The 26352-nt window shown below is 50.9% G+C and overlaps 10 protein-coding genes across 10 annotated transcripts; 1 reads left to right on the top strand and 9 right to left on the bottom strand.

Annotated features, from left to right (window-relative positions):
• Positions 1–281: 281 nt before the first annotated feature.
• CLAFUR5_13958 (uncharacterized protein) lies at positions 282–1517 on the bottom strand (the record flags this gene model as incomplete). Its single annotated transcript, XM_047913106.1, has 1 exon — positions 282–1517. The coding sequence occupies one exon, from the start codon at positions 1515–1517 to the stop codon at positions 282–284; it is 1236 nt and encodes a 411-aa protein (XP_047768925.1).
• Positions 1518–3197: 1680 nt separating this feature from the next.
• On the top strand, positions 3198–4300 carry CLAFUR5_13957 (putative formate transporter; the record flags this gene model as incomplete). The annotated part of the gene is made up of 4 exons (XM_047913105.1): positions 3198–3506; positions 3558–3797; positions 3947–4054; positions 4103–4300. 4 exons carry the CDS (start codon positions 3198–3200, stop codon positions 4298–4300), a joined length of 855 nt encoding a protein of 284 aa, XP_047768938.1.
• Positions 4301–6568: 2268 nt separating this feature from the next.
• On the bottom strand, positions 6569–7003 carry CLAFUR5_13956 (uncharacterized protein; the record flags this gene model as incomplete). The annotated part of the gene is made up of 1 exon (XM_047913104.1): positions 6569–7003. One exon carries the CDS (start codon positions 7001–7003, stop codon positions 6569–6571), a length of 435 nt encoding a protein of 144 aa, XP_047768937.1.
• A 4372-nt stretch (positions 7004–11375) lies between these two features.
• Positions 11376–12431, bottom strand: CLAFUR5_13955 (AB hydrolase superfamily protein; the record flags this gene model as incomplete). The annotated part of the gene is made up of 1 exon (XM_047913103.1): positions 11376–12431. The coding sequence occupies one exon, from the start codon at positions 12429–12431 to the stop codon at positions 11376–11378; it is 1056 nt and encodes a 351-aa protein (XP_047768936.1).
• A 584-nt stretch (positions 12432–13015) lies between these two features.
• On the bottom strand, positions 13016–13450 carry CLAFUR5_13954 (uncharacterized protein; the record flags this gene model as incomplete). Its single annotated transcript, XM_047913102.1, has 1 exon — positions 13016–13450. The coding sequence occupies one exon, from the start codon at positions 13448–13450 to the stop codon at positions 13016–13018; it is 435 nt and encodes a 144-aa protein (XP_047768935.1).
• Positions 13451–14131: 681 nt separating this feature from the next.
• On the bottom strand, positions 14132–14935 carry CLAFUR5_13953 (uncharacterized protein; the record flags this gene model as incomplete). Its single annotated transcript, XM_047913101.1, has 1 exon — positions 14132–14935. One exon carries the CDS (start codon positions 14933–14935, stop codon positions 14132–14134), a length of 804 nt encoding a protein of 267 aa, XP_047768942.1.
• A 2082-nt stretch (positions 14936–17017) lies between these two features.
• CLAFUR5_13952 (uncharacterized protein) lies at positions 17018–17644 on the bottom strand (the record flags this gene model as incomplete). The annotated part of the gene is made up of 1 exon (XM_047913100.1): positions 17018–17644. One exon carries the CDS (start codon positions 17642–17644, stop codon positions 17018–17020), a length of 627 nt encoding a protein of 208 aa, XP_047768941.1.
• A 42-nt stretch (positions 17645–17686) lies between these two features.
• Positions 17687–17905, bottom strand: CLAFUR5_13951 (uncharacterized protein; the record flags this gene model as incomplete). Its single annotated transcript, XM_047913099.1, has 1 exon — positions 17687–17905. One exon carries the CDS (start codon positions 17903–17905, stop codon positions 17687–17689), a length of 219 nt encoding a protein of 72 aa, XP_047768940.1.
• Positions 17906–18478: 573 nt separating this feature from the next.
• Positions 18479–18892, bottom strand: CLAFUR5_13950 (uncharacterized protein; the record flags this gene model as incomplete). Its single annotated transcript, XM_047913098.1, has 1 exon — positions 18479–18892. The coding sequence occupies one exon, from the start codon at positions 18890–18892 to the stop codon at positions 18479–18481; it is 414 nt and encodes a 137-aa protein (XP_047768939.1).
• A 4498-nt stretch (positions 18893–23390) lies between these two features.
• On the bottom strand, positions 23391–23987 carry CLAFUR5_20373 (uncharacterized protein; the record flags this gene model as incomplete). The annotated part of the gene is made up of 3 exons (XM_059463209.1): positions 23391–23441; positions 23493–23824; positions 23942–23987. 3 exons carry the CDS (start codon positions 23985–23987, stop codon positions 23391–23393), a joined length of 429 nt encoding a protein of 142 aa, XP_059319191.1.
• Positions 23988–26352: the final 2365 nt, after the last annotated feature.

The raw sequence follows: 26352 nt of genomic DNA, 5'->3' as shown, positions 1-26352 counted from the left end.
CAACGATAAGAACAACACCGCTGCTTGCTGCTTGATTCCGCTGTTGTACCCTGGTGGTTGCGTTGACTTGGTCGCTAGCGCGAGAGCTGCCACATTGATCCAGCGTGGTGCTGAAATGAGAGTAGGTTGGGGGTCTACCCTCCAGTCTTTCTCATCAAACACTTGACAACTTGAAAAAGGTAGATAATGGAGAAAGGGTGAACAGAGCTCGAAAACATACGAAAATAGTAATTATATGAATGGAAAGAAAACACAAAGCTTACCACGCAAAAGATCCTGCCTCAAGCAGATTTATTCCGTGTCGAGCGACGAGTTCCCTCTTTCCCGGGTTTCGTAATCCTACCCCCGAAGACACGACGTGAGAGTGCCGGCCGAGCAGGACCCGCAGCCTGGCCAGGAAGTATAACGCCATCGGCATCTCGATGATGTGTCATGCCTAGGTACGGGGCTTCGTCATCTGCTCGGCATACCGGCTCAAAGTATGCCTTGTCGTCCACGCGAAATGTATAGCCGCATGTATGTGGTGGATGAAAGGCTTCCATGTCTTCCTGATCGACGCTCTGCCAGAAAGCGTCGCTGAAGAACTTCGCAAATAAAGTAATGCTGATTCTCCAGGCCAGATCGAGTTCCCGTACGTCTCGTGGATCCCGCCTTTTACCCATTGTTCTGTATTCCAGGTCGTACTCTGTCACGAGCTGTTGGTAAGGCCACTCGAACTGAACCACCAGGCCCATGAGATTACTCTTGGTCCCATCGTGTTTGCTGTACTTATTGTCTTCATCTGCCCAAATTGCCATAATCGGGCCGCCGAAGAGACACTTCTCCAGTTCAAATCCAATCTCTGATATGATGGCATCGCCGAAGAATGGTTCTTCCTCTTCGGAAGCGTCAGTGGCGTTCCGCAAGGCATGAGCGACCTCATGAACCATGTTTACCGCGAGGTGGAACCTGAGCCATGTCAGTTCGACGATATCTGTCGCCTCTGGAGACTGGGCCTTTTGTAGTGCTTGATACGTCGATTTGGCGACGAAGACGTTGCTATTACGACCCTCTGCTTGCGTATGATAGCCGCAACACATCGAAGTTCCGTTTTCTTGACAATGGGCGCCAATCAAGGTCTTCTCGTCAATCTTGAACTTCAGGTGTGTCGGTAGATCCTCGTTGAGGACTTCATCGATCTGTGCCTGCTGAGTGGCGTCGATGCCCCCAAAGGCCGCAAGGGAAAATTGCTTTTTCTGATCAGATGCTGTCTCCGGATCACTGTAGCAAATGAGTGTTGCCCAGAAAGGTCTGAGCGCTGCAGATTGAAAGAAAAGACTCGCAAGCTTACATGACTGCTCAACGACGTCCCAGCCGCCGACTGGAAGGTTCGTCCATTGCGTTGGTCCGAAGACGGGATGCACTGCATTAGTTAGGGCACTGTACGCCAGCGTACTGTCAGTGGTTTCCTCCACTTTTACAAACTTGGATTTCCAAAACTTTTTAAAAGGATCGTTGGCAATCTTACGTGGGGCCATGATGAAGGAAAGGCAGACCGGCTGCAAGTAGAACTGTAGGAAATGCAATAGGGAAAGCACGCGGTACTCGAAGTCGATAAGGATAATGCCCTCGTGGTGAAAAGCATGTATAAACATCTTTTGCTTGACAAAGCGAGCCTGGCAGGCATCAAGTCCACCATCGAGCTCTGCTGAAGGACGATCAAAGAAGGCGAGTTCCAAACAAAGGCAACGATTCTATCCTTGGTGCACCGGACTATGTGCCTTTGTGCCTTTGTGCTCGCCACGGGATATTATTGAGCGAAGGGCAGCTTGGAGGGCATGCGAAAGTGAACGAGGCGCGCTTGCGAGCCGGAGTGAACGGAGCATGTCCGTAAAGCTCCCGTAGCGAGAATAACAATCAGAATCTGTCACCTGTTGCCTCGCCGTGTTAATCCGCATGTATGTGTATGCGGTCTGTGCCCAGTGGGGGTGGGTCGCTGGATAAGAGCCCTCGCTGCCAAATCCTGCTAGGACGCTTATTATTTAAAAAAGAATTTACAATTTTGCAATACGTGAGAGCACATTGCGACGACGAGCATATGCATATGCATATTGCGACGATGCCTACGATCTTTCTCAAGTCGTAGGAGCGCTGCCCTTCGCTCACTTCAATAAGGACATCGGCCTTTCAGCATATCATTTTACTGCAACTGACAAAGGCCCTGTCGAGACGCTTACCGCCATGTCAGCATTTGCGAGACGAAGAACAAGAACAACGTACTTAGCCCGTGACCGAACATCCGAGGACTTAGTCACTGCGTCCTCTCCTTTGGACGGATAGTACAACTATCGCGTGACACCAAACGTGTGGTGACCATCTCGACGTTCTGGCATCAGCTTCAAGGCGCAAGTCCGCTACCGTCACGCATCGTAGTGCGATATGATCAATGGTCTGCATCGCCGTGAACGAGTCCTTTCTATGTAGAGACCAGTCAGCCAAGGCACTGCAGCTCTGACCAGTATATCCGGCAACTGGACATGCCCCATCTACCAACATCCGCGATGGATCCTCTACCATATTTCACAATACTCCTGACCTTCTTGGCTGTCTCCTTACGACACGACATCGTCCTTGGGCTTGGTAACCACCAACGATGGTACAGAGATGGACTGGTGTAGGGAGATCTCCGGCTCAACTGTTACCTACAGCCTAGACCTTACAGCCAAGGGCCTAAGGGCTGTCTACAAAATTCGTTGCCGCCGAGCGTATCATTCATTGTCTTCAAAAACATCATTGTTGAAACCGTCCGGCGTTTCAAAGCGATGTATGGATTATAGCGACCTACGCGAAGCGCTCGCATGTTGCCTAAGCTCCGTGATCTGGAGAACCCGACTGCAAAGGTCATTTGTTACAAGGACCCGACCGGCAATGGATTTTGTCGACAGCCCTTGGCTCCAAGGCGCGTGGTTAACGACCAGCCAAGTGATGTAACAGCGATGTCTCAAAGCAATCGCCTGATACCTAGTAAAGCGTGGAAGTATCACGGAAACCTCACATGAGCAGGAATGAAGTTTTCGTTGTGCTGCGTGGCTGTTTCGTCTCCATATTAGCACTGCAGACTCCAGCCGGAAAGTGTGGAGTATGACATTCATTTGATGGCAATGCCAGTCTGTCCTCTCCGAGGTCATTGTTGGTGCGAGATACGGATCCTCTGAACCATGCAACCAACAGAGCAGGTCCAGATCGTCAGTGGCATCAATGCCTACACGCCAAAGGAGACCATCGAGCTATGTGGCCGAGCAGGCGTCTACAAGGCACACATGCGCATCGACAAGATGTTCCTGAGCTGCATGATTGCTGGTATGCTGCTCTCCTTCGCATGCGCGGTGTCGTTGAGCACCAGCACGGCGCCCTGGTTCCAAGAGAACGCGCCCGGGCTCATCAGGATGATCGGAGCGCTGGTTTTTCCAATCGGCCTCGTTATGGTGTTGACGTCTGGGGTTGATCTCTGCACCGGCAGCTTTATGGTGAGTTTGGCAGCCAGGTGGATCGAAATGGATAAGTCTGATGATGGATAGTTCACAACGTTGTCAGTACTGCAACGCAGACTTAGCATACCACGCATGCTCATACACTGGTCCGTGACATTCTGGAGTATTATGCTGGGCTGTCTCTTCGTGGTGGTCTTCATCATTGGGTACGGCGGCATCTTCGACTCGGAGCCATACCGATCTCAGGCTATCTTGAACGCGGATAAGAAGATCGTGTCTCCCGACTGGCATATGATCTTCCTTCGTGGCATAGGCGCGAATTGGCTCGTGTGTCTGGCATGCTTTCTTGCATATATGGCCAAGAGGACTTCAGCAAAGTGACGGCCAGATGGTGACCTACCTTCGCATTCGTGGCACTCGGCTTGGACCATGTTGTGGCCAACATGTTCTTCATCCCGCTGGCGATCTGGCTGGAGGATCTGAAGATATCGGTTTGGTATTACATCTGGAAGTCCATGCTGCCAGCGCTGTTGGGCAACATTCTTGGTGGGGATCTGTTCGTGGCCGTCGTCTTTTGGTACCTGGTAGGTTTTGATGCTTCTGATGGTACAGCCTGAGACTGATGTTAGCAGCACTGGGAAGGCCATGATGCTATCTCTGTCGACAACACCTTCTTTGCAAGAGAAGGTGCGCATCTGGTGATCACGAAACGTGACGGTGCCACAGGTCCATCCGAGACGCCAAGCAGCGTCTACTCCGCGGACGAGAGGAAGGGGAGCTTCAGAAGCCAAGAAGCCATAGATAGTGTGAGCACACAGTGGCAAGAGTGATGTGGTCGAAGCCTGTGACCATCAATCTAGATCTGAGGCATTTCGGACAACGTCTCGTTTCATGCCCTCAGCGCCTGTTCATACGCTAGCCTTGCATACCTGCCAGCTTCTCGCTCGCTTCAGTTCATGCTCAACATCACCATGATGTCCAGACAACCGAATCCCTCGAAGCGACACGCCACCAACAAGATCCACCCCAGCACCCTAGACAAACAATGCAAGCACACCTCCATCCTATCACATCCAGATCTCACAGCACCCCCTTCCAGATCACAACCAAGATATCCCAGAATTAGTCTCCTCGCTTCCCAACCCGAGGCATCCATATAAGGTAAAACAATGGTCCAATGATGCTAATACCTCCCAAGCGAGGTGATGCCCCTGCAAGAATCAGGCGAGTCTCCGAATCGCACGGCACGCAATTTCGATCTGGCAGGTGATGGAGTCGTATGATGGAGTCCTCGGAGATTCTTCCGAGTAGTAGTTTTTGTGTGGCACTCCACTTCAGGTGATGATGGTCTTGATTTCGTGCCACCAGACTTGACTCTGTTGGTCACACCTGGTGGTTCCCACCTTGGTGGCGGTGTTCACTCACATCGGCCAGAAAAATCTTGCTGGGAACGGCTCGCGCGCCTGGATGGCCCGTACGAAGATCTGGCAATATCCAACATGGCCGTCACTATCGACTAGAAAACAATCCCTGACGGAAGTGATGATAAGAAGGCAGGATAGGCACGGCACGCGCGGCTCGACCAAGATCGCTTCGCGCAGCCGCGATCTGTGACACACCAATCGCAACGAGGCGACTCCCTTGTCCAATATTCTATCGCCCACATGCCTCTTCATGGAAGATCTTTCCCGATGAGAGTTCTCCTCCACCCTACATGTACACTGCTGCGCATTACGAGAAACGTGGGCCATGCTCGCAATCGCAGCAATCGACGCATCCACTACGATGGAGAAGCTTCGCGCAAGCGACGCTCACTGATAGTCTAGTCACCAGCGAGTCGCTCGCTCACGATCGCGCCGAAGGGGTACCTGCTGAGAGGCATTTGGAAAGTGAGAAACTTGATGGCCAATCGTGAAAATACCTCGAAACTAGCCCGTTGCGGCTATGGACTACTGATGCAGAGCTTGATGAGAGGTTGGCCAAAGAGGCGGGGGAAAGCGTCAAACGAGTCGGCCGCCGGTGGTGTGTTGTAGACTACACGACACCGACCCTCGCTGCCTTTGACTGGTGCCACTCGGACAGCTCACCATCACTCACTACCGACCGCGGAGCACGACATTTGCTCCTGTAACCACGCAGGACGATGTCATCAATGTGCGCCCATGGCAATTGCAGCTCACCACTATGATGTGCCAATCGAAGGTCGGGGAAATGGGATATCCATGAGGATTGCCTAAGCTTACAGCTCACGGCTGCTGCTCGCCATCAAGGTTTGATGGGTTGGACAGCAGCTTTGTAGACATCGATCACAAGGAAGATGGATTTTGTTGGAGACACAAGAAAAGTTGCAAGGTATGCAAAAGGGTCTTTTTCATTCATTAGAACCAAGTGTTCTATTCTGTTCTGTTCTGTTCCCAGCCCAAAGGACTGGAACCACCTCCCTCGGCTTCCGAGGCAAACCCGCCGTCCCAACGTTGCCAGCTGGCAGAGCCTCTCTGGAGACAAGTGGCACGTTGAACAGTCTCTGAAACTCCCGCTGTCACCGTGCCGTGCAGTGCAGTACCCCATTCCATCTGACTGGGAAGGCTTTTCTTCTCCAATGCTGAAACATTCTCATTGCGCAAGCCCGCAACAAGCCGAACCACAGAGTGCTGTAAGCAAAGAAACAGAAAATCGCTCAAGCAAGGGTATCCTCCTTCCTTCCTTCATGCTAGACAAACACACAAACATCAACACAAAGAGTAGCGAGCTGGACCCTTTCTGATGCTGAAACACCCATTCCGTTCATGCAATTGGCTCACCGGCCATTCCAACGTTGCGCCAGATTCCCCATCTTCAGCAGCTAAGTTTTCGTTTCGGCAAACAAGGTCCCAATTCCCAAGAAAATGCTTTTAGTTGTACAGCCGTTAAACAGATGCCTAGCTTCCCTGATGCCTGGATCAAGAAGCCGTGTAGTAATCGCGATCAAGGTAGCAGTTACAGAATTCCAACACAAGAGGGTCGAAGAGTAGTACCGGTATTCGTGCCAGGTGGGTTACGTCCACAAAGGCCAGTCAAGGACGGACGCCATTGTCGTCAAAGTGCTCCAGTGGCTGTCATCATCTGAGGCTTGATCGTCGTTTCGCTGCCCTGGCTTGGTCGAAAGAAGAAAAGTAGTCGTGTAGTTGTTGTTTTGCATTGGCCGAGTAGCCACCGGCCGTTGTAGCGTTGCTCGATGTCGATGATAGTGACGTCCTTGAGGACGACGGAGTCAGTTGCCGTGCGTCGTTGTTGCTTTGTTCGGTCCACATGAAGTAGTTGGAGCGGGGGCGGGATGATTGACTCGTGGGTGCATGTGCATCGTGGCCTGGAGTCCGTTGTGGCTGGAAGTTGTAGGCCGGTGCGAGCTTGTATGAAGAAGTCGGTGATGTTGGTGAGCTGGGGATCGAATTGCTCGACTTCTCAAGGTCTGCGAGTTTGCATTGTTGCGAGCAGTATGGGCCATCGAGTGATTCGCGGTCACAGAAGAGGCAGAAGTCCTGGAAGCAGTCCATGTTTGTGGTAGTGTGTTTTCGACGAGATTGTTGAATCGGCGACGGTAAAGTATTGTAGTGTGATGTAGAAGAAGGAAGCAAGAATGTTTGCCGCGGTGGAAATGTTGCTGATATTTCAAGGACAGTGATGAATCACAGTGGGCACGGACGGTATGGCGCAATAGCGTGACGCCGAGTGCACTGATATGGCGTGAGGTGAGAGTCGTGATCAACGTCCCCGATTGTGCGGCATATGGCCTGCAATGGTGTGCTCTGTTCGTGGGATGGTGTATGAAGCAATGCACTCCAACGATGAGGGAGGATGGGTAGGTATTAATGGAAAGCGGAGAAGAGGCCTTTGCGAGCTGCCTTCGTTGCGAGGGCTGTCCAGCAGCTCAGGAACAAGCTGGACTATCGTCAGACGCAGCGAATCAGAGCGCAGAGCAGAAAACGTCCTCCAGTGTCCTCGTGCACGTTGGCGGCTTGGATGATCATGGCCCATGCTCACTTTCATGCAGGTGACGATAGGTGCAGCACCAAGAGACGTGGGATGGCTAGGGCCCGCATGTTTCCGCCCTGCTGCTCACACGCAGTCAGGCAGGCTCGCGGACGACGGCGAGGTTCGGTAGGGCAACGCTGCAGATGTGGCTCAATCATTCCCAGCGCTCTGGGGTTGCTATGCAGCCAGTCGAGCGAGTGCAGTTTGAGTGTGCATCGTTGGTGAGGACCCCAGCTGGCGCTGAGACGAGTGAGACGCTTCGGACGAGCTGAGTCCCGACGCGGTCCACCTGCTCAGGCAGGCATCGAGGCAAATACAGACTAGCGCGTGTGAGGCAGAGAGGCACGAGAGGGCAGGGAAGTGGAAGCGAGTTGCAACATTTTCTCGTTCTCCCTGACACACAGCGAGAGCGGCTCCACCCGTTTGTTGCGTGCTTGCCAGCTAAGGAGACGTTTCTGTTGGCTCGTTCGTGCTTTGTCTGTCTGGTTGCTGCCGGATCGTCGTGATCAGCGAACAAGTCAGATGACTGTGACATCGTCGCGCAGGAGCCATCGTCAAAGCATTATCGACTTGGCTTTTCACGGTGCTGGGACAGACTCCGCATGAGCATGAGCATAGCAATGGCTCGATGTTGGCGGCTACCTGCTCACACCCAGTTGCCTTCGCTCCTGTCGCGCACAATCGCGCACAGACAATTGCTATGCACATCGGCAACAGCGACACTGCGCGAGAGTTTGCCAGCTGCATACTGCCCAGGTGTAAACCCTTCGCTGGAAGGGGCAGCGGTACGGGCCAGAGCCAGAGCTACAGTACATCTTATACCGTATTATGTATACGTCCCCTAGTTCCAGAACAAGCCACATACGCCTCAAACGTGGTCGCCATCCACATCAGACCACGGGAAGGGTGACATGTCAGCATTTCTCCGAGTCGTCAACCATTGCGCCGAGTCGTTGTTGGTGGTCATGGCATCGAGGCCCGCCCCAGCAGCTGAACAAGTCGCTTATCATCGAGTGTGTGCCACTGTCGCCACCTCAACGACAGCCCAGTCCACTCCGTGACTCCAGAATGCGTATCAGTCTACATGTAGCTTCGGCCCCATTGCGTTCATGCGGAGAGGTTTCGCCTACTACTAGTCTGCCACGGGCCCACTGAACACACTATACAAAGAACATCACCCCACGCACTACTGCTGCAGCCTGCTGCAAATGAGGAGCTTTGACGGCCAATCTCACTCGGCACATTCCAACTCGTCCTTCCGTGGCCAGCATTGATGAGCTCGCATGCAATCTTGAAACACAACACCAGGCGGCCTCGTCGAGCTTGTTGAAAGCAAACATGCAACTCCACACGGCCACCGACTGTGCAGACTGCAGCACGACAAAGGGCGCCAGAGTCGCGCCGTCAAGTGAGCCGTGCCCTCCTCTCGCGTATCACAGATACGCAATTTTGGTGCAGAGTAGGGCAGATCCACACAAACTGCCCTTCCTTTGTGCTGATCAGTGTGATGATGATCGTCGCTGCGCGAAGCGCCCTCACAACCACAACGAGCGCCAAATCAGCCAGCTGTTGTCAAAGAACATGGAGACCACCTCCTCAGCAGCTTTGGTCGCACGCCGCCACCGCCACGCAAAGCGCCGCTCCAGACATCTCGATCGCGCGCATTGTCCTACACGACCATCGCTACCGTACCATTAGGAGAAGCTGCCGCCTCGTCAACGACGCACGCATGCGGCACTTTCGAACTGCAGCAACGCGCTCCAATGACGCGGTCAGTCGCGCTTGTTCGTGCCTTGATACTGCGAGTCTGCGCATTGTGTGGAGTGCATCATGTCGTGCTGCCAGAGACAACTACAAGGATTGTAAGCGCCACGTGGGGAAGCCGTAAGCTCGAAACGATGAAAGCAGCGCTCCTAACCCACCAGATGTGGCGCACCGAGTGTCTCGGACGGCGGCAAGGTCGCATAATATCAGCAGGTGCCAACTCTGACTGCTTGATGAGGCCACAGACAGTTCAGTGAAGGCAGATTGTTGAGTTCCTTTTCGACACGGTCCATATCCACAGCTCGCGTAGCTGGCAATTCCCGATACCGACGACTGTGACTGCTGATAGGGGTCTCGCAAGGGTCACGATTATGGAGAACCAACGTTCCCCTTTAGGAACACCTATCAAGGGACGACTTCATCGCGCATTGCGCCGCAGCTATCACCAACCGCTTCAGATTCCATCGATATGCACTCCTCACTCAATTCGTCCATTACAGCTGTCAAAGCGGCTGGCTCCGTGTGGGCGAAGTGGGCGCAAAATGCAAGAGATGGCCGAGGTTCCGGCGAGCATGCAGATCAATGGCTTTGGAATGTGGTGAAACGGTCGGCCTTGTATTTATAACCATGTCGCATAGACAAGGACAGCATCTGCTATCAAGTCCCGAAAAGACTATGTATGCAACATACTCTCCACGTTATCGCGGTACAGAGAATGTTTGGGGAATTCCTCCTCGACGACGTGGGCGACAACATTGATGGAATGGAGTGTGACGAGTTTCGAAAGTCTATCCAGCGGGATCTTCTCGGCCTTCGTTGCAGCGGTGTAACGCTCACGAGTTGTTTACCGTGAATCCTTCTGCGTGCTGACGACACTACCACAACAGAGCAGAGCCTCACGCACGATACTGTACACTGGAGAGCTTGCCTGATCATCAATGCCTTGGGCACACACTCGGGCCTACTCACCACTCTCTGGCATGAAGACGAAGTTCTGCCAGCGCGGAAACGCAACCTCGCAAAGTCCGAACAACATCGCTGTTCAACCTTCGTCAACAACTCCTCCTTACATATGGGCATCGGCGCCGCCCGCTTGCCGCCCAAACTCTCCAGGATCTGCATAACGTGGTCGGTAGTGTGTGGTCGGTAGCCATGTCTAAGATCGCGTCAACCAGGCCAGCAAGGCTGTAACAGCCGAACCTTTCGACGGCATGCCCAACTAGTCTGGGGTCCTGAGATTGTTTCAGAGCATGCTGGCGCCGGATACATCGCGTAGGTGGCTAGCTGCGCGTGCTGCGGGATCAGGGATCCTATCTTCCACCTCACGCCACTCGAGACGCCGACCAACGTGGCTGGTATTTTTATGCCAGTCGCCGAACCAGGACGCTAGTCTATCGGTCGGAGCCGGCTTGAGTGTTGAGCACGTTAACGTCGAGCCTCGGATTCGAGATGCGGTCCGTGCATTTATCACCGTGTCGTGTCCGAGGAGTGAGACAGTTGCATGTGCGAGGGAAATTCTCGGTGGTGGGACTGCGGTATCGATCGTAAAGCTACTCACTGCGCTTGGTGAGTTGGAGAGGTGAGTCAGTCGAGATTGTTGAGCGACTACCTTCTAGGCGTGCTGAAGCGCTGGCTTGGGACCTCTTGAGGCTTCAACTTGGAGTGGGCCGACGCGGTCCTTATGCGATATGGTTGTCAAGGACAGCGGGAGACAAATTGAGCATCAGCATACCCTCCCTCGAACGGCACATCATAGGGCGGTATTGACTGCGGGAAAGCGACCAGTATGCCAATGTCTGCGGGATCATGACCCCACGGGACTAGGTACATGATCTGCCCTACAAGCCCCAAAATCGTCTTGACGAATTGCGAGCACCACGATGATGAACGCGAAGTACGCGTGACCCAAAAGAAGAACTTGCTCTATCTATTGCTGATTACAGATCATCTATAATACCACACGAGCAAGATCACGATGCGTGGCCTCGCTCGGCACAGTCGAAGTCATCGCATCGGCTCGGTATGCTGACGCGCTCTCGTAGTCCTGCTATGCACCAGCCTTTGCAACTCGTTCTCCACCTGGTCGACTGTACACGACCATATAGGATCGCCATTACTTGCGATTCGCATCTATCCATGTACTCTGACACTCATGGCATCCACAGGCTTCGGCTGACTCAACGCCCAGCGTATACCATTATGCATAACCTCATCCCAATGCTTGCTGGCAGCCAGCTTATCCCCAAACCTGCGAAATCCATGCGGCACACCTCTGAACAAATGCACATCCGTCGGCACACCCTGCTCGGTTAACAGCTTCGCGTACAGAATGGCCTCATCCCGCAGTGGATCAAGACCAGCAATACCAAAGGTCGCAGGCGGCAGGCCCTTCAGATCCTCTGGCGAAGCACCTCCAGGATTCGCTCTCCTGTCGTCCAAAGCTGGTATCTCGGAAAAGAGCAGCTTCGTGAACATCTTCATCCTACTGACTGGCAAGATCGGGGCAAACTCGTTCTCCTTGTACGATGAGATCTCTGGCGACTTCATCTGCTTCCGCACCGGCTCGTAGCAGTCTGGATGCACCAGGCATGGAATCATCAGGACCTGTCCTTTCAGACTTTTGTATGAAGGTCCGTTCTCGCGGTGCTTCGTCTGAGCGAGACTTGCTGCGAGTTGACCACCTGCTGAGATCCCGCCGATTACAATCCTGCTGGGATCTCCATGGAATTCTGCAGCGCTGGAGAAGGCCCAGTCGTATGCATCTTCGGAATCGTGCATTGGCGTTGGGAAGAGGTGCTCCGGTGTGTGGCGGTAGTTGACGTTCAAGACCACGACTTCAACATCTACGGCGATGCGGGAGCAAGTGGCATCTTCTGAGGAGAGAGTACCGAAGAGGAAGCCGCCGCCGTGGTAGTGGATGTAGATCGGTAAAGTCTTGTCCGCCGCGCGAGAGATTGAGCGATAGCTCCGTGCTTCCAATGCATAGCCATCTCGAGTCGGGATGGAGTGATCCTTGATATGGACTTGGCTGGCGAGAGCCTTCATCTCTTCTCGAGCCGCATTCTCTCGGCCCTCGTTGACAGTCCTTTTGAGCTCTTCCAGAGTCTGCTCAGGTGGAGCTGGAAGCGTCGCGAGAAGCTGGGTGAGCTCATCGCTTGCGCCGCCGTATTCGGAGAATTCTGCCATTGTTGGTCTTCAATGTCTACCCTGTGAGGCAGTGGAGTGATCTGACTATCTGGAGCTCAATGCACCTCGGCACATAATTGGGAGCTCACCTTGAGCGGCATCGGACGGGCCGTCTGTCAATCCGCTGGTACCGCAGCTTAAGCTTACATATGCTCCTATACGGCTTCATTAAGCGTAGCGACCGAGCGCTAGCCATCCACCGTAGTGCGAGCTTGCGAGCACGTAGGTGGTGGCGTCAGCGAGGGAGTGGAGCTCTATCACCAGCCCCGGACGAGCGCCAAGCCCCTCTGTAATTGGTCAACTTTCAAGTTTTGATGGCACGTGACCTACCGCGCTGTGCCTGTTGGCGAACTCGCAAACATACGGTCGTCGCATAACAAGCACTGCACGTCGGGTAGGGGTAGCGTAGATCGCACGCTACTTTGAAGTCCAGAAGGGTTGGTATAGAGCTCCACTCCGCTACGCTTACCCTTGGAGGTTCACAACCGCCAACAGCACATTTTCTGTGTAGGAGAGAGCACCGTCGATACTCTCTTCTTCGTACAGCCTCATTCCTGCTGGTCAGTCGTGGCATACATGGTCGTTCATGGTCGATGTTCTGCCATGGAATCAATCTCAAGATCTCTGGCACTGTTTGGCGCAGCCGAGACGTCTTCTGCAACTGGTGCTGCCTCGTATGATCTTGCACCAGAAGTTCCCAACCAATCCTCCGTGGCCGTGGAAACCGGAAGGACCTCAGAAGTCTTCTCATTATATCCAGCAGTGATTTGAAGTCTACTGCAGATCTCGATCATGCACTTTTGTAGAATTGCGTCTTGTCCATCAAAGTCTGGGTCGCGGCTTTCAACGGGGCCAACATTGATCCATTCCTCTACTACAGTGACGTCGTAATTGTCGATTTCGTCACCCAAGCAATTCTTGAACGCTTCCCAGTCCTCCGGCTTGAAGGCGATCGGGGATAGCTGCAATGCAGCATAGGTCGATGCGACGAATAGCCCAAGAGCCAGAGTGGAACGCATGATTGGAGCGATAGAGTCGTCTGGAACAGGCGATGTTCGATAGTCGTTACAGAGGCTGATGTTCGACGCTTAGTGGGAAGATATGTCGGGCTCGTGTCTTCTTATAGCCAAGTTTTGGGAGGTCTTGAGTCACCGTGTGCAATTTATGCTCGGGTTTTCGTACTGGTAAAATAAGTACCTCCATGGACAGCAAGATGAGTTCACGAAAGCTACATAGCTGACAAAACTGAAGACTGCAAACTAATATTGGCTTCCAAGAAACCGGTTTCTCCGGCCTCGAGCGGGAAAGACGGAGGTAGGTGTATTCACACAATGTGACTCAAACACTTCACTCGAGTTGAGGGCTGGTGCCCAAGTTCCTTGCGGCTGAGCGCTTTAACTCACTACTGAAGCAAAAAGCCAGCTCTTCAAGAACCGGGCAAATGGCTGAGTAGCAAGTTCCGGTCGACGCAGGTGAGGGTGCAGCGTGTTGCCGTATGCCTAGTGCACAAGATTGCTCGACCTGAGTTGCAGCATTTGCTCTGCAATGGTCGGCAGGCTCTTGCGACTGCGGTCAAGCGTCTGTGGCACCTGAAATCAGTCAATCTTAAGCCTCGAAGTGCGTTCCGGTTTCGAGAGCTGGACTCAGTGTTTTCCGAGCGCCATTACAGCACGGTGATGTCGATGTAGAGCTCTACATGGTCAAAGGACTGACACCGGCACTCCACCTTTCAGCCACCGCACCTGGCTAATGATACCTGCCTCTTCAAACACCTCTCTCAGCTCGTCTCCAAACTGCGTGAAGTGATGCCAAGACTCGTAGTGCATAGGAGCCAAAACATCAGCCTTGATCTCGCGAAACAGCTGCGCAGCCGATTTGCCATCCATGGTGATCTGATACTTCGGACCGGCGAGGTCATTCATATCCTCGGGGGCGTGCGCATTACCCAGATTGAAGATCGCGGCGCAGATGTGATACTCTTCGGCAATCTTCCTGAACTCAGGGAGATAGACAGTATCGCCAGAGAACCAGATGGCATTGGGAAGACCATCGCGGCCGGTGCCGAAGTCTTCGTTGGTGATGATGAAGCCTGTGCATTCTTGGCCCTTGACATGTTGAGTCGGGGTGCCGATGATCTGGAAGTCATTGCCAGCAATCTTGACGCTGACTTTCTCCCACGGCTTCAGGCCGCGGACTCCTGGGCGGGGTGCGAGGTTCCTCGCGCCATCAACGGTAGTGAGAACGAGTCTACCGTTGAGAAGCTGGCGGCCATAGTCGTCTAGATTGTCGACATGGTCTTCGTGGCTCAAAAGCACGGCGTCGATGATGGGGAGTTGCTCCAGACCGAGCGCTGGGTCGTCCTCGACCCTGAGAGAAAAGTCACCGAAAAGGGGAAAGGATGATTCTGCAGGCGAGAAGAAAGGATCCGTGAGGAAGTTGATTCCGTTGATGGTGAGAATGGACGTCGCTGTTCCGATGTGGGTGATGGTCAACTTTGGGGCCATTGTTGAAAGCCTGATGCGTGGTAAAGGTGATTGTCTCGTCGGTGCGTTTTTTCTTCCGTATGTGTGACAGTGGTCGTTATGCTGAAGCACGGGATAGCATCGGGGCAGACCTCACGGTTAAGTATCATGTACAAGTGCTGTGGGTACGCTGTAGCAAGCCGAAATGGTCAGTGCAGCCAGAAACATCGGTCATGGTTGTCAGTCAGTATATGCGACATACTCTGCTTCATAATCTGGCTTGGTAAGAATGGACGGTGCGTACAGCGTCGTCGTACAGCCAAGTGAAATGCGCTTCAGCCGCCGCCTGATCCATGTTGGCTAATTGTGTCAATGCCTTGATTTGCGAGATTGACCGGAATCTAGGCTTGGCTGCTCACAGACGCTGTACAAATGCTTGCAAAGTGGTCACGGCGTGATCTTTACGTAGGCTGGGGGTAATCGGCGTGATCGCATGGTGGTGCGGGGACTGTCTTGCGGCCTTCGTTCGAACTTCTTGATTTGGTCAAGACAGAGTGACATCGAACAAGAATGATCGCTGAAGCTGTGTCGAGTCCTCTTCTTATCGTCATCGCAGCTATTGCAATAGAGGCCGGCGTGGCCTTCATGTGCGTTTTGACCGTGCGGTCACGCAGGAGCCTCATTCTTCTCACAATTCGAAAGGCTGTAGCCGGAGATACAAGGAAGCTGCTGGCAATGGAAACGATAACTCCACTTTGTTCGGCACATCTTGAGGCAGAACTGTGCTTGTGTCGCTGGGAAATTGAGATCATGGACATGAGATCAGCTGATTCTTTCCAGCACGAAGCAGCTGAATCTCTCCAGGCTTTTCACGGGCATTCCGCACTTCACAGGCTCCTGCTATGGTCATTGGCTGTACATCCTTCTACCTGACCGCATTGAACGTATGAACCAGCTCGCGTGGTGTGTGCCAGCCGACCAACTTGAAGCAACGACTCGGCATAGCGACCAAAGATGTCCAGCAGACCCGACATTTCACATTTGGCCGTTCCACTTCTCCTCTCACGCCATCTCTTCTCGCCCATCAAGTCGCTACTATCGGGTATGGAAATCTCGAACATCCATCTAGCGATTGCAGCTGACCGCCGCGAGTGTTTCTCCGAGCTTCCCTTCCTCGTGACGACAACGGCATACTGAAGGAGATCGGCGACAGCGAGAGAATTATGGGTCGTGGAGGTTGTGATGTCGAGTAGCAGTAATGATCTGGCAGTGCTGATGGTGAAAGCATCCGCGAACGAGTAGCCTGAGGAACGAAACTCTTCGGGAAGAGCCGCCGGTCCGTGCTCTCGTTTCAACTTTACCTCCCTTGCTCCTACTCTGTCCACGTGTTGTAAAGATTGTCTATCAATCATAGCATACAATGCTCAGCTTGCTGGTCGGCTTCAGCCTGACGACCGCGCAAGATTACTTGCTACGTCTATCTCGACATCACGCTTTCGCCGATCATTGCCCCGGCACCCCTTCCAGCTCTGGACTGGCAGACGGTGATTTCCGATATTGAGACGTGCGATGATGGAAGAGCTGAAATACCAATTCTGAGGATGAAGATGATAAAGTACAAGTCCGAAGCGCCATATCGTGTCTATTGAACCCATGCTGGAAGCAAGCAGCACTAGCATTTGGTCAGCTCAACTCGACGTGAAAGACGAGGAGCCTGACCCAAACGCTTGCGCCGCCTCCAGTCCCAAAGACTGCAGCAGTCGCGTCAACTCCGGGGAGGACTGCGGACCGCGCCAGCCGGCAACAGACTCAACCCGGCGTACAAACCAGGGAATCCAAGCCAAAGACTGATGTGCAGCTTAAAGACTGTCGTGCTTCCGGCCAAAGGAGTACCGTCCGACTCACTCAACCCGCCATACTGACGGGTAGTTCTGTCGAGTTTCCTCTACCTTGCGGTCGCAAAGAAGGACCAGCCGCTTGCAGACAACCATTAACCGAATCTCCCAACACTGCAACCCATACAAAACAATCGCTCTCCAGTCCTCAGCAATTGCGATCCATCCACACGCTCTTTGGTACTCGAAGCTCAGCCTTCCGGGTCTAAGTTCCATTTCTCCTGTATTCCTAACCTCTTTTGCTGATACCTACAATGTCTTTCGAATTCAAGCTCACCATGGCTCGGAAAGCTGTGATTCCTGGACCCTTGCTTCCATAATCGTGGCGGACAATGGCAGGAAGGATAGTATACTGAACGGGCGCTCCCTTGTTTGAGTAGTGACCACTGGGTGTCGTCATCGTATCGATGTCGAAGGGCTCCTTGGGCCAACGCCATTGGATGATGAAGTTGTCCATTGACGCCTCAAACTGGCCGCGCATGATCAGGGCATTCCAGAAGACGTCCTTGAGATTGTCCAAAAACCTTCGGTACCAGCCATCCGTCGGAGTGCGGCCCTTTCGGAACAGAGTGATCTGGTCCATAACGGTGAACGCGAACTCAGTTGTCAGTACCTCTGCCGCTTCCATGACTGTGGTGTTCTGGAATTCCTCGTCTTTGATCTGGTCGAAAGCAGCTGCATGCACTACCTTCTCGTATTTGACCCTCTTCGCTTCTAAGCATCGTCGAAAGTACTTGTCCATCGGCGCAAGACTAGGGTCCGTGAGACAATCCATGGGAGAGTTCCATGGCAGCTTCTTGCGGAACACTTTGATGGTCAAGAAGGCGCATATCAAAGCCTCAAGCAGTGTCTGCATATCTACATTACCAGTGGCTGTGAGTTCAGGCAGAGTTTTCTCCTAGGCATGACCGAAGATCTGCGCGTACAGCTCTCGAAGCGCGGCAATGGGTCTGGGCTCGAGGTTGGTCGGAGATCCTATGTACAGTCCACCTGGTCCCTTGTGCTCAAGGTCAGTGTACAAGTAGCCTGTAGTGTTGGTGATCGCCCTGTTCAGAACCGCATACATTGTCCGCATATCCTCGCCCGGTATACCTAGGACCTTGCCAGGATTGAACATAGGTGGCTTTGGAGCGGAATCAGCGGGCTGATAATCTTCTTTAGACAGTCTTGAGTTCTCCGCGGCGTCCGTGTTGACTTCTCCAGGGAATATCTCTTCCCGCTAGCTTGCTGATCGAGCTGCATCTTCGGAAGCCGTTGTTCGATTCGGCTCCGAGTTTGAAGTTGACCCCTGCCGAGCTTGATGGTTTTGGGCCGTAGTGGCAGATGTCTTTTGGGTCTCGTTCGCATGCGGCGTTTGCTGCCCTTGTTCTACACCTTCCGCCGTTGTTCCATTAGCAATACGCGGGGCGAGATCGTCTCTTACGCCTTCGGAGATTGGGTCGATGGCGTCGTTCATTGGTTTCGATGTTATATCGTGTGTCGAGGGCGTCTTCGTCTAGGTTTGTAAAGAATCCTTGCTGAATCTCGTGCCTAACGACGATGCTGTAGTACTTGGTCGGGGCAACGAGGGTGCAGAAAGCTTCGGGCTCTTGCGACTACCCGGCGGCTGTAAGTCATCTCTATCTTGATGAGGTCTCTTGCGCTTCTTAGTAGGTAGTGCGTCACCGCTCATACCAATTGCTTGAGCAACCTAGGCATTCACGGCAGATGTCTCCTCGGTTATTAGCGGAAAGTTACTCGGGTACGGTCTCTTCCTTAGATGATCAGTAGTCTTCTGCTTCTTGTTCGTGGTCTTCTCGTTAGTAGCAGGACCTTCCTTCCGCTTCCGACTTGGCCGCACACCCTCCACATAGGTGTCATCCTGGTCGGACTGATTCTCGGAGACTTCATCATCGCTCTCATCACTAGACACCACCTCGTCGATACCGGCCGCCGACTTGGGAGTTATGTCCTCGACGGTGGGATGCGCGAGTCGGCCCTGAGCCGAGGACGACTCCTCTGCGTTCCTAGTGTATTCGATTGCGGTCAAGAATGTTGGTGGAAAACACGCGCTACCTTCGGCGAAAACACGTGCTATACGGGTAGTATAGTTTCCGGCTTCCATCCTGTCCCGTATTAAGCGCTTGGGCTTTGCTAGGCAGCTGTCTGCATCGAGCAACTTTATGTTATTAGGGCCTCGAGCTGAGATTGCCTTGACAGTGCTAAAGTACAGTGGTTAGGAGGCGAGTAAGTTCTCGAAGAACTGTTGCTACTCGGCGGCGGTGTTGTGCACTCCTAACTCTGCGTCGATCCGAGTGAGTACGGCGACTATGAACTCACAGTTAAGAGGATCTATGTCGCGAGTCGTGTAGCCTAGAGTTCCAAACTTTTCGGTGCCTCTAGCGTATAGTAATTGTGTGCAATAAGGGATAAGCGCGTTGGTTAATGCAGTTAAAGTTCTGTTGCTTTACATAATTCGAATTTGAGATTACGTATAAAGTAGACAAAGCGCCGCGCTAGTCGCACGGACTACGAAAAATACGATATATAACATAGCAAACGACACATTCACAACCTGGAATTGGAACGCTATAGAGTCAGAAGGAAACATTTATCTTGCTCTCTATATTCCTACGTTAGGGAAATGTCGAGCCTCGTACATACTATAATCATTACTAGGAGGAATCTGACATATGAAAGCGTAGATGATTCCGGACAGCCTGCTTAGCAACCTCAATCGGGCTCGCACATTGGTTCGCCAGTCATTAGACTATATTCTAGGTGCTCCGACCTAGGCATCAATGTCTATATATCTATCCGAGTCCGGTAGGATGTGCTGCTTACGTAGAGTTGTCCCGTTCTTCTTTCTCCTCCTATCCCTCTCCGCTTACATCTCTGCTCTACGTTAGGTCGGCCTACGAACGCGACGCTACACCTCCTCGACTATCTCTTTAACTCCCTCCTCGACCGCCTCTTCAATTCCCTTACTCATACCTACTGTACCTGACATCTCTACATCTTTAGATAGTTCCTCGAGCGGAGCATTAGGCTACGATTCGGCAGCGGACGAGACGGCTTAGGCTGGAAGGACCGGCCCCGAGACGACATCGTCGTAAGGAAACGGATTGCGAGTCTCTGAGCGGAGCACGAAGCTATGCTCGCTAATGATCTCGTCTTGCTTGATCACAATTGTCTTCTAGTTCTGCTTTAGGCGGCCCCGCTCTACGATTAGGTCAGCGGCAGTCGAGCGGTCTTAGCTATAGTAGCTACTTACTGTTAGGTAGCTTAGCGCTCGGGCTCATAAACTGCTACTCGATCTTAGTATTAGGTCTAGACGAGGTAAGGCGTATACGGCCGAAGGCCTTATACTACTTCTGGTCGTCCTTGTCGTAGCTCACTTTGAAGTTGTGTCTCGCTAGGTCGAAAGTCACAGTTTTAGTCTCCTAGACCTCGATGTTACTCTTAATAGTATTGTTCTAGTCGAAAGCCTAGACGTCCGAGTAGATCGGCTAATAGTCGGTAATATCGCCCTCGGTCTAGTAAACCGTCTCTATTACCCGCGAAGTACCTAGCGGCATAATGTACTATAACTAGGTTGACTCGCTAATGTATAGGTCTTGGTCGGTGACAGTGTCCTGCTTTATATTAGCTACTACATCATTTTATACGGCACAAAAGGTAGTACTTTGTTCAGTAGCGAGCTCTATCGACCCTCTACTACGGGAAGCTTCTCGATGTACGTATTATACTTGACGATAGCCCAGTTCTCCGAGATCTTGGTATACTTACTCCTATTATCTTTGTCGATGTCACCTAGAAATTAGTAGGCGTCGGGATGCTTCTTCGGGTCAGCTCTCTCGACACGCTATATACCGAAGGTGTAGCGAGTTAGTAGGGTGCGTGAGATAATACTAGTATAGCGCATTAGGGCTCCGGTGACGACAGCTTCTACCTAGGCTCTATTGATCCGGACGGTGTTATAAACAACCTTGCTGCCGAACTCTTTATACATTGTATCGAACAAGAGTTTAGAGTCGCCGAACCGGCCCGTTAGGAAGATTGCCTGTTCTTTGTCAATATTAGTCCCTATAGATAGTGATGTAAGCCTACCTTAGTGCCGGGGACAAGCTGCTTCTTCGTCTCTTCGATCACCTTAGCAATAACAGTCCTATAGAGCTCGATCATCTTATCTCTATCGAGAAGTCAGTCTGGATTCGAAGGGTGCGGATATGGCGACTTATAGAGGGAGATCGACCGAGAATCGTCTTCTATTACTAGTAGACACTCTGATCAGCTCAAATGATAACTATCGCCCGTTCTTGATCTTAGTAAGCTCGAACTCGCGCCGAGCTTTAGTAGAAAACGACTCGACACTCAGCCCGATTGACCTTATAGTATTTACGAGCCCCTTAGTACCGACAACTTCGGGCGATGTCTCTAATCACTTAAGGAACTCTTGGTCGATAAAGTAAGAGCCGTATAACCCGCCTAGAGGTCGTTAGTATCCGACGATATAGTAAGCTAACGAAGACGTACCACTCGGCTGACTCACTACCTCGAGCCCTATTATAGCGCCGTTAGCCGACTCCTTAGACACCCTATAGGTGACATTGTCCTAGCATGCTTGTTAGTGCTACGTCGGAGTACAGTAGGCCGCTTAATACGTATACAAGTCCCTCCCCCTAGGTCGACTACCTATATAAGCTTGCCTTTCGCTAGACGCTTAAGGTCGAACTTTGATTTGTTCTAGCTATTGGCCGTTATAGCATCGAGAACGTAGGCTACCGTAGCGATTAGCTCTAACACAAGCTCGGTCCTAGGTAATAAAGCTAGCTCTACGGCTTTAGACATAATCTTATTAGAGCTTAGGTACTACAACAGGGGAACACTTATCTAGAGCTCTTTGTCTAGGCCATCGACATAGTCTTCTTCGGTATTATCAAACTAAGTCTTCGTATAGGCTATGATCGTAGGCTATATCGCCTTGAGATGATCCGCGATGAACTATAGCTTAGTACGTCCTATAGCTTCTAGGCGTTCTTCGACTTGTTTTACGATAGCTACGCTCTTGTAGTTAGGATATAGCGACAGTTTTGCGACGTTAATAGCACTCTCCTCGGGAAGCTCGTTCTTCTATAGCTTATAGTCGAGGTCTTATCCCTATCTAAACTCGGTTTCGGGCCTAAAGTAGCTAGCCGCTATTAGGAAAGACCTAGATATACCTGTTAGACTGCTGAATTGTACAATGTAGGCGAGTCTAGGGCTCGAGAGGAAACTCCCCTTTTCGCCGATATATACCGCCGCCTAAGTATCGTTAGTAAGGCTAGTCGGACTAAGATACCCGAGAATATATAGACCTTACCGTAAGTAGTACCCTAGTCGATCACTACTCGTATCACCTGAACGGACGCTATGGTCGGTAGCCTGTCCTAAAGGCAGTAGTAGTGATATACGTACGCCGGGCGACGCGATCTCGAGTAGGTACGGCGCGGGAGGGAACAACTTGCGGAAGATATCTAGAGGACGTGTAGGAGGTGAGGAATGTTGTGGTTGTTATAGAGGAGTACGAGGCCGTTAACGTAGTCGCGGTTTTGTAGATATACTTAGGTGAGTATAAAGTCGAGGCGACGTAGTGTATATCAATTTGCTAAAGAATGTTTAGTGCTCTTTCGAGAAAGTGCTCGGACCCGCGCTAAGGGAGAATCGTGCCTTAGGATCAATTAGCGCGGGGCAAATTCAGCCCTCTACATTCACTTACCCGATTTTATACGTAAATGTTCTATAACACATCTCGACGACGCTTCGCGGGATGAAGGTAAGCGATGATACTCATTGACTGTACAGTCGAGTAGTGCCGTATACATAATATTTATAATGTTTATACGAACAGTAGTATTATATTGGCTATAGCGTTACTCGAGGCGGCGGTTCCGCTCTAACTACGGCAAGATAGGAGCAAGCTACGCAAATAGCTCATCAGCTATATAATATCGATGAAGTGTTTCGAGTAGCGCTATATAGTACCCTAGGCGCAAAACTAGCTGTTCGCCAATAATACTACTATATAAAGTACCTTCTATAAACAGGTGAAAGCATAATCGTATATTATAGCTTGATCGTAAAACGTTTAATATCTAATATTGCTATAATATCTCCCTACTCATTCCTAGTAGTACGACCTAATAGGCATAGGCGCGTCTATAGATGCTTCGTGCCTCCTATAGAGACATCGAGAACCCCGTCCTTCGAGTACGCTCCTTATAGTCTAACGAGCATGTTTATCTCGACTTTTAATACGTTTCTCGAAAGCACATTACGACTGAAAACAGTAGGCCTACGCAGTCCTAAAGCACTTATACTAACTAGGGCCAGAAGTACCGGGTGACCTCTACGTTAAAGACGCTAAAGAGATCCTTAGAGTAGTAGTCGCACTCGCCTTCAGCACAAGTCTAGAAGCCTAATCCCTTCTTACCTCCGTCCTTATAGATTCTGTCCTAACGACTCGGAACGTCGTAGAAGTAGGTAGGATTCTTGTTATTAATGCCTTTGCTATCGCCCTAGCTGTCCTAGCCTTTCTCGAAGTCACTCTTCTTAGTGGCCTCACACTATCGGTTTGGGCAGGCCTAGTAGGGTCGTCCGGCATTGCCGTTCTCGTTGAAGATGCTAGTAATACACTTTACGGCGGGTGTCTAGTAGGAGCGACAGATCTTACGGGCGAGACGTACGCCGCTAGGCGACGTTAGTAGAGTGTAGTACGGCGGAGAACTAGGGATTAGCTTGTTGTTTTCGGCCTTAGTATAGACAGGCTTGTTCTTCTCGATCTTAGTGTAGACACACTTGCTCTTCTCGACCTTGACGTAGACGGGCTTACCGTCGCCGACGGTATTATCCTTAGTCTTATCGTCGCTAGCTATAGGAGAGCCTCGTAGGCGGAGCGGGGAGTAGATGTTTAAGGCCTTCTTAGGGGTCTCGACCTTAATCTTAGAGCTTTCGTTGTCGTCGATAGTACTGACCGCCTTAGAGTTAGCGGGCGTAAAGATGTCGCCGAGGGAGACGACTTCGAAGGCGCTAGTAAGGCTGTCGACATTAGCCGGCTTCTACGACTGATCTTGTGTAGCTTCTCGAAAATGTCAGTCTAGTATAGATAGGGAACGAGCGGTATTATAAGACTCACCTTGCTTGTCTAGGTCGTAGGGCGCTATGTTCTTGATCTTAGTCATAATAATAGAGCGATTTGTGTGACTTGATCTAGGTACTGTCGATAGGCTATAATTTAGGCGTAGGAAGGTTAAGAGTTCTATAGAAGAAAGGATTGAGAGGTTGAGAGGTTGTGCTAGAGGTATTAGGACTAGAGAGAAGCTCTAATAGCCAAAGCTATAAGAAGCCGCTCTAGCTTAGCTCCTACTGTTTGTATACAAACGCTGTTCTTCTATTAGCTTCTATGTCATACTACTAGACTAGGCAGATCCTAAATCATATCGGCCGCAAGGCGAGTAGTAATACAACTTCATCTATCTAGCTAATAATCTCGGCAGAACATTGTACTCGGTGTAATTCTAAAGCTACGTAGTAGCCTATAATTGCTACGTAGCGCCCGTCTACTACGTATTCTTATGTCCCTATAAAGCAAGTATCTTATCGTAGAAGCTAGCCGTAACGTCTTCTTTCGGGGCTATTAGTATAAATGGAGTATAATCGTGTAGCTTAACGATCTTAGTATCTTGGCTTGAACCTCTACGTAGCCGTCTTAGTGTATCAAGTATAGTAGACCTGACCTCGTCTTCGGAGGCTTTTATAGGGCTTCCGTAGTAAGCAAAATGCGTTTTGTTAAACTTCGTGCTCGACAAGCTATATAGCGTAGGTAAAGCTAGGACGTCGAGAGCAGCCTCTAGGTCGATGTTCCGTACTGTCTAGGTGTTAGGTATGCTAATGTCTTGTACTATAGCGTCCTAGTATAAGCTGCCGTTAAGCTTAGAAAACACAATCGTTTCCGCTAGATCGAGATCTAGAAACTTTAGATTTGATACCGTTAGTAGGATCGCTAGTAGTAACTTCTTCGCGTAAATAGTCTTTGGGCCACCTAGTGTTATAACACGAACAACATAACCCTTCCGGCTACGTCTGATCTTAAGGATATTAGTGTCTAGCAAGACGTTCTTACTAGGCTCCTTCTATATACGATTATAGAGCAGCTAGTTGTCAGACAGACTATTTATGACGAAGGCCGACTAGGAAATGTCTTGCACTTAGATATAATCAAAGTACTTCATTATATATAGAGTAGGTTACGCTAGTATGTTTCTAGCTCCTTAATTATAGGCGAAGAACAGGTTAGCCAAGACTTCTAGATCATATTTCTGCAAGAAATCACTAAAATCTAGAAGGAGATCCTCGGGTACCGGAGAAGGTAAGATGAATCTATCTACTAGGCCTAGGTACTTTACGAGCTAAGCATTATATACGAGTAAAGCCTACGCGAGCTGTTCCGCCGAGAGGTCCGAAGCCTTCACTAGTTCTACGGTACGAAAGTTAGTAGTTTTAGGCATGCCTAAGCCCTAAGGGAGCTTGACTAAGGGTATCTCGAAATGCTTAAAGAAGTTACGGAGGACTGTCCGATTCGAGAAGATTTGGACGCTATAATCCGTAGTCGTATTCGTGACTAGATCGCGATATATGTTTACGTGACCTACTAACGCTTCTAGTCAGCATATATATTGCCCAAAGACTTTACTAGAACAAAATCTACCTCTAAGTCGAGCTTCTCTTTCGATCAGGACAACGCTATAGCCTATCTACTACAGACGAATAGCAGTATATATACCGCTCGATCTACCTCCGACTACGTAGACATCTCGCTTAATGCTATAATGATCTCGAGAACTATAGCGTACGTCAAGCGTAGTGTATCTTGCGATAATAAAGAACGCGACCAAAGCGCTAAACATAATAGCACGCACTTAGTACGCTAGTCCGAATTCAAGATGTCGAGACGACGTCTTTACCTACGCTTAGAAAGAAGAGTCGCGCTCTAAGAACATTGTCTACGGGCAGATCAACTTCAAATAGCAACATTGCCGTAGAACTCTCGGCAATATACCGCATTGTTACGAGTGGCTATCCTTATGTACCTCTGTATAGAAGATTTTGCGAATTAGGGATCCCGATGCCCGTATCGTATAGAAACGCACAAGTTATGCTACCTCTATAGTACGTACTATAGATCAGGCCTTGAAAAGTTGTAGCATCGATATATAAGTAGAACGACGAACGGTAGAAAGCGAACAAGCCATCCTACGCTAATATAGTAAGCTACGTATTGTAGGGGTGATTAACGAGTATACAAGCTTGCTGAACCATAAAACAATAAGGGTGATCAGATACCTTCTAAATTGCATAAGATGTGTTGAACAGGTACGGGTGGATGGCAGCGGAGTGGAGTAAGAGATCATTCTTCAACTGACTAATAGCACGAGCATGCAGCAATATATCAGGAACCAATATGTTGATTGTGTTAGATGTCTATCTAAGCTAAAGGGGAGAGAAGGTATCTCCCTACAAGCTGAGTCATTGTGGATGCCTCAGGCT

This window comes from Fulvia fulva, chromosome 12 (genome assembly GCF_020509005.1).
Source record: "Fulvia fulva chromosome 12, complete sequence".
Taxonomy (NCBI): domain Eukaryota; kingdom Fungi; phylum Ascomycota; class Dothideomycetes; order Mycosphaerellales; family Mycosphaerellaceae; genus Fulvia; species Fulvia fulva.
Note: the sequence above shows the minus strand (reverse complement) of the source record. Positions and strands in the feature narration are given on the sequence as shown.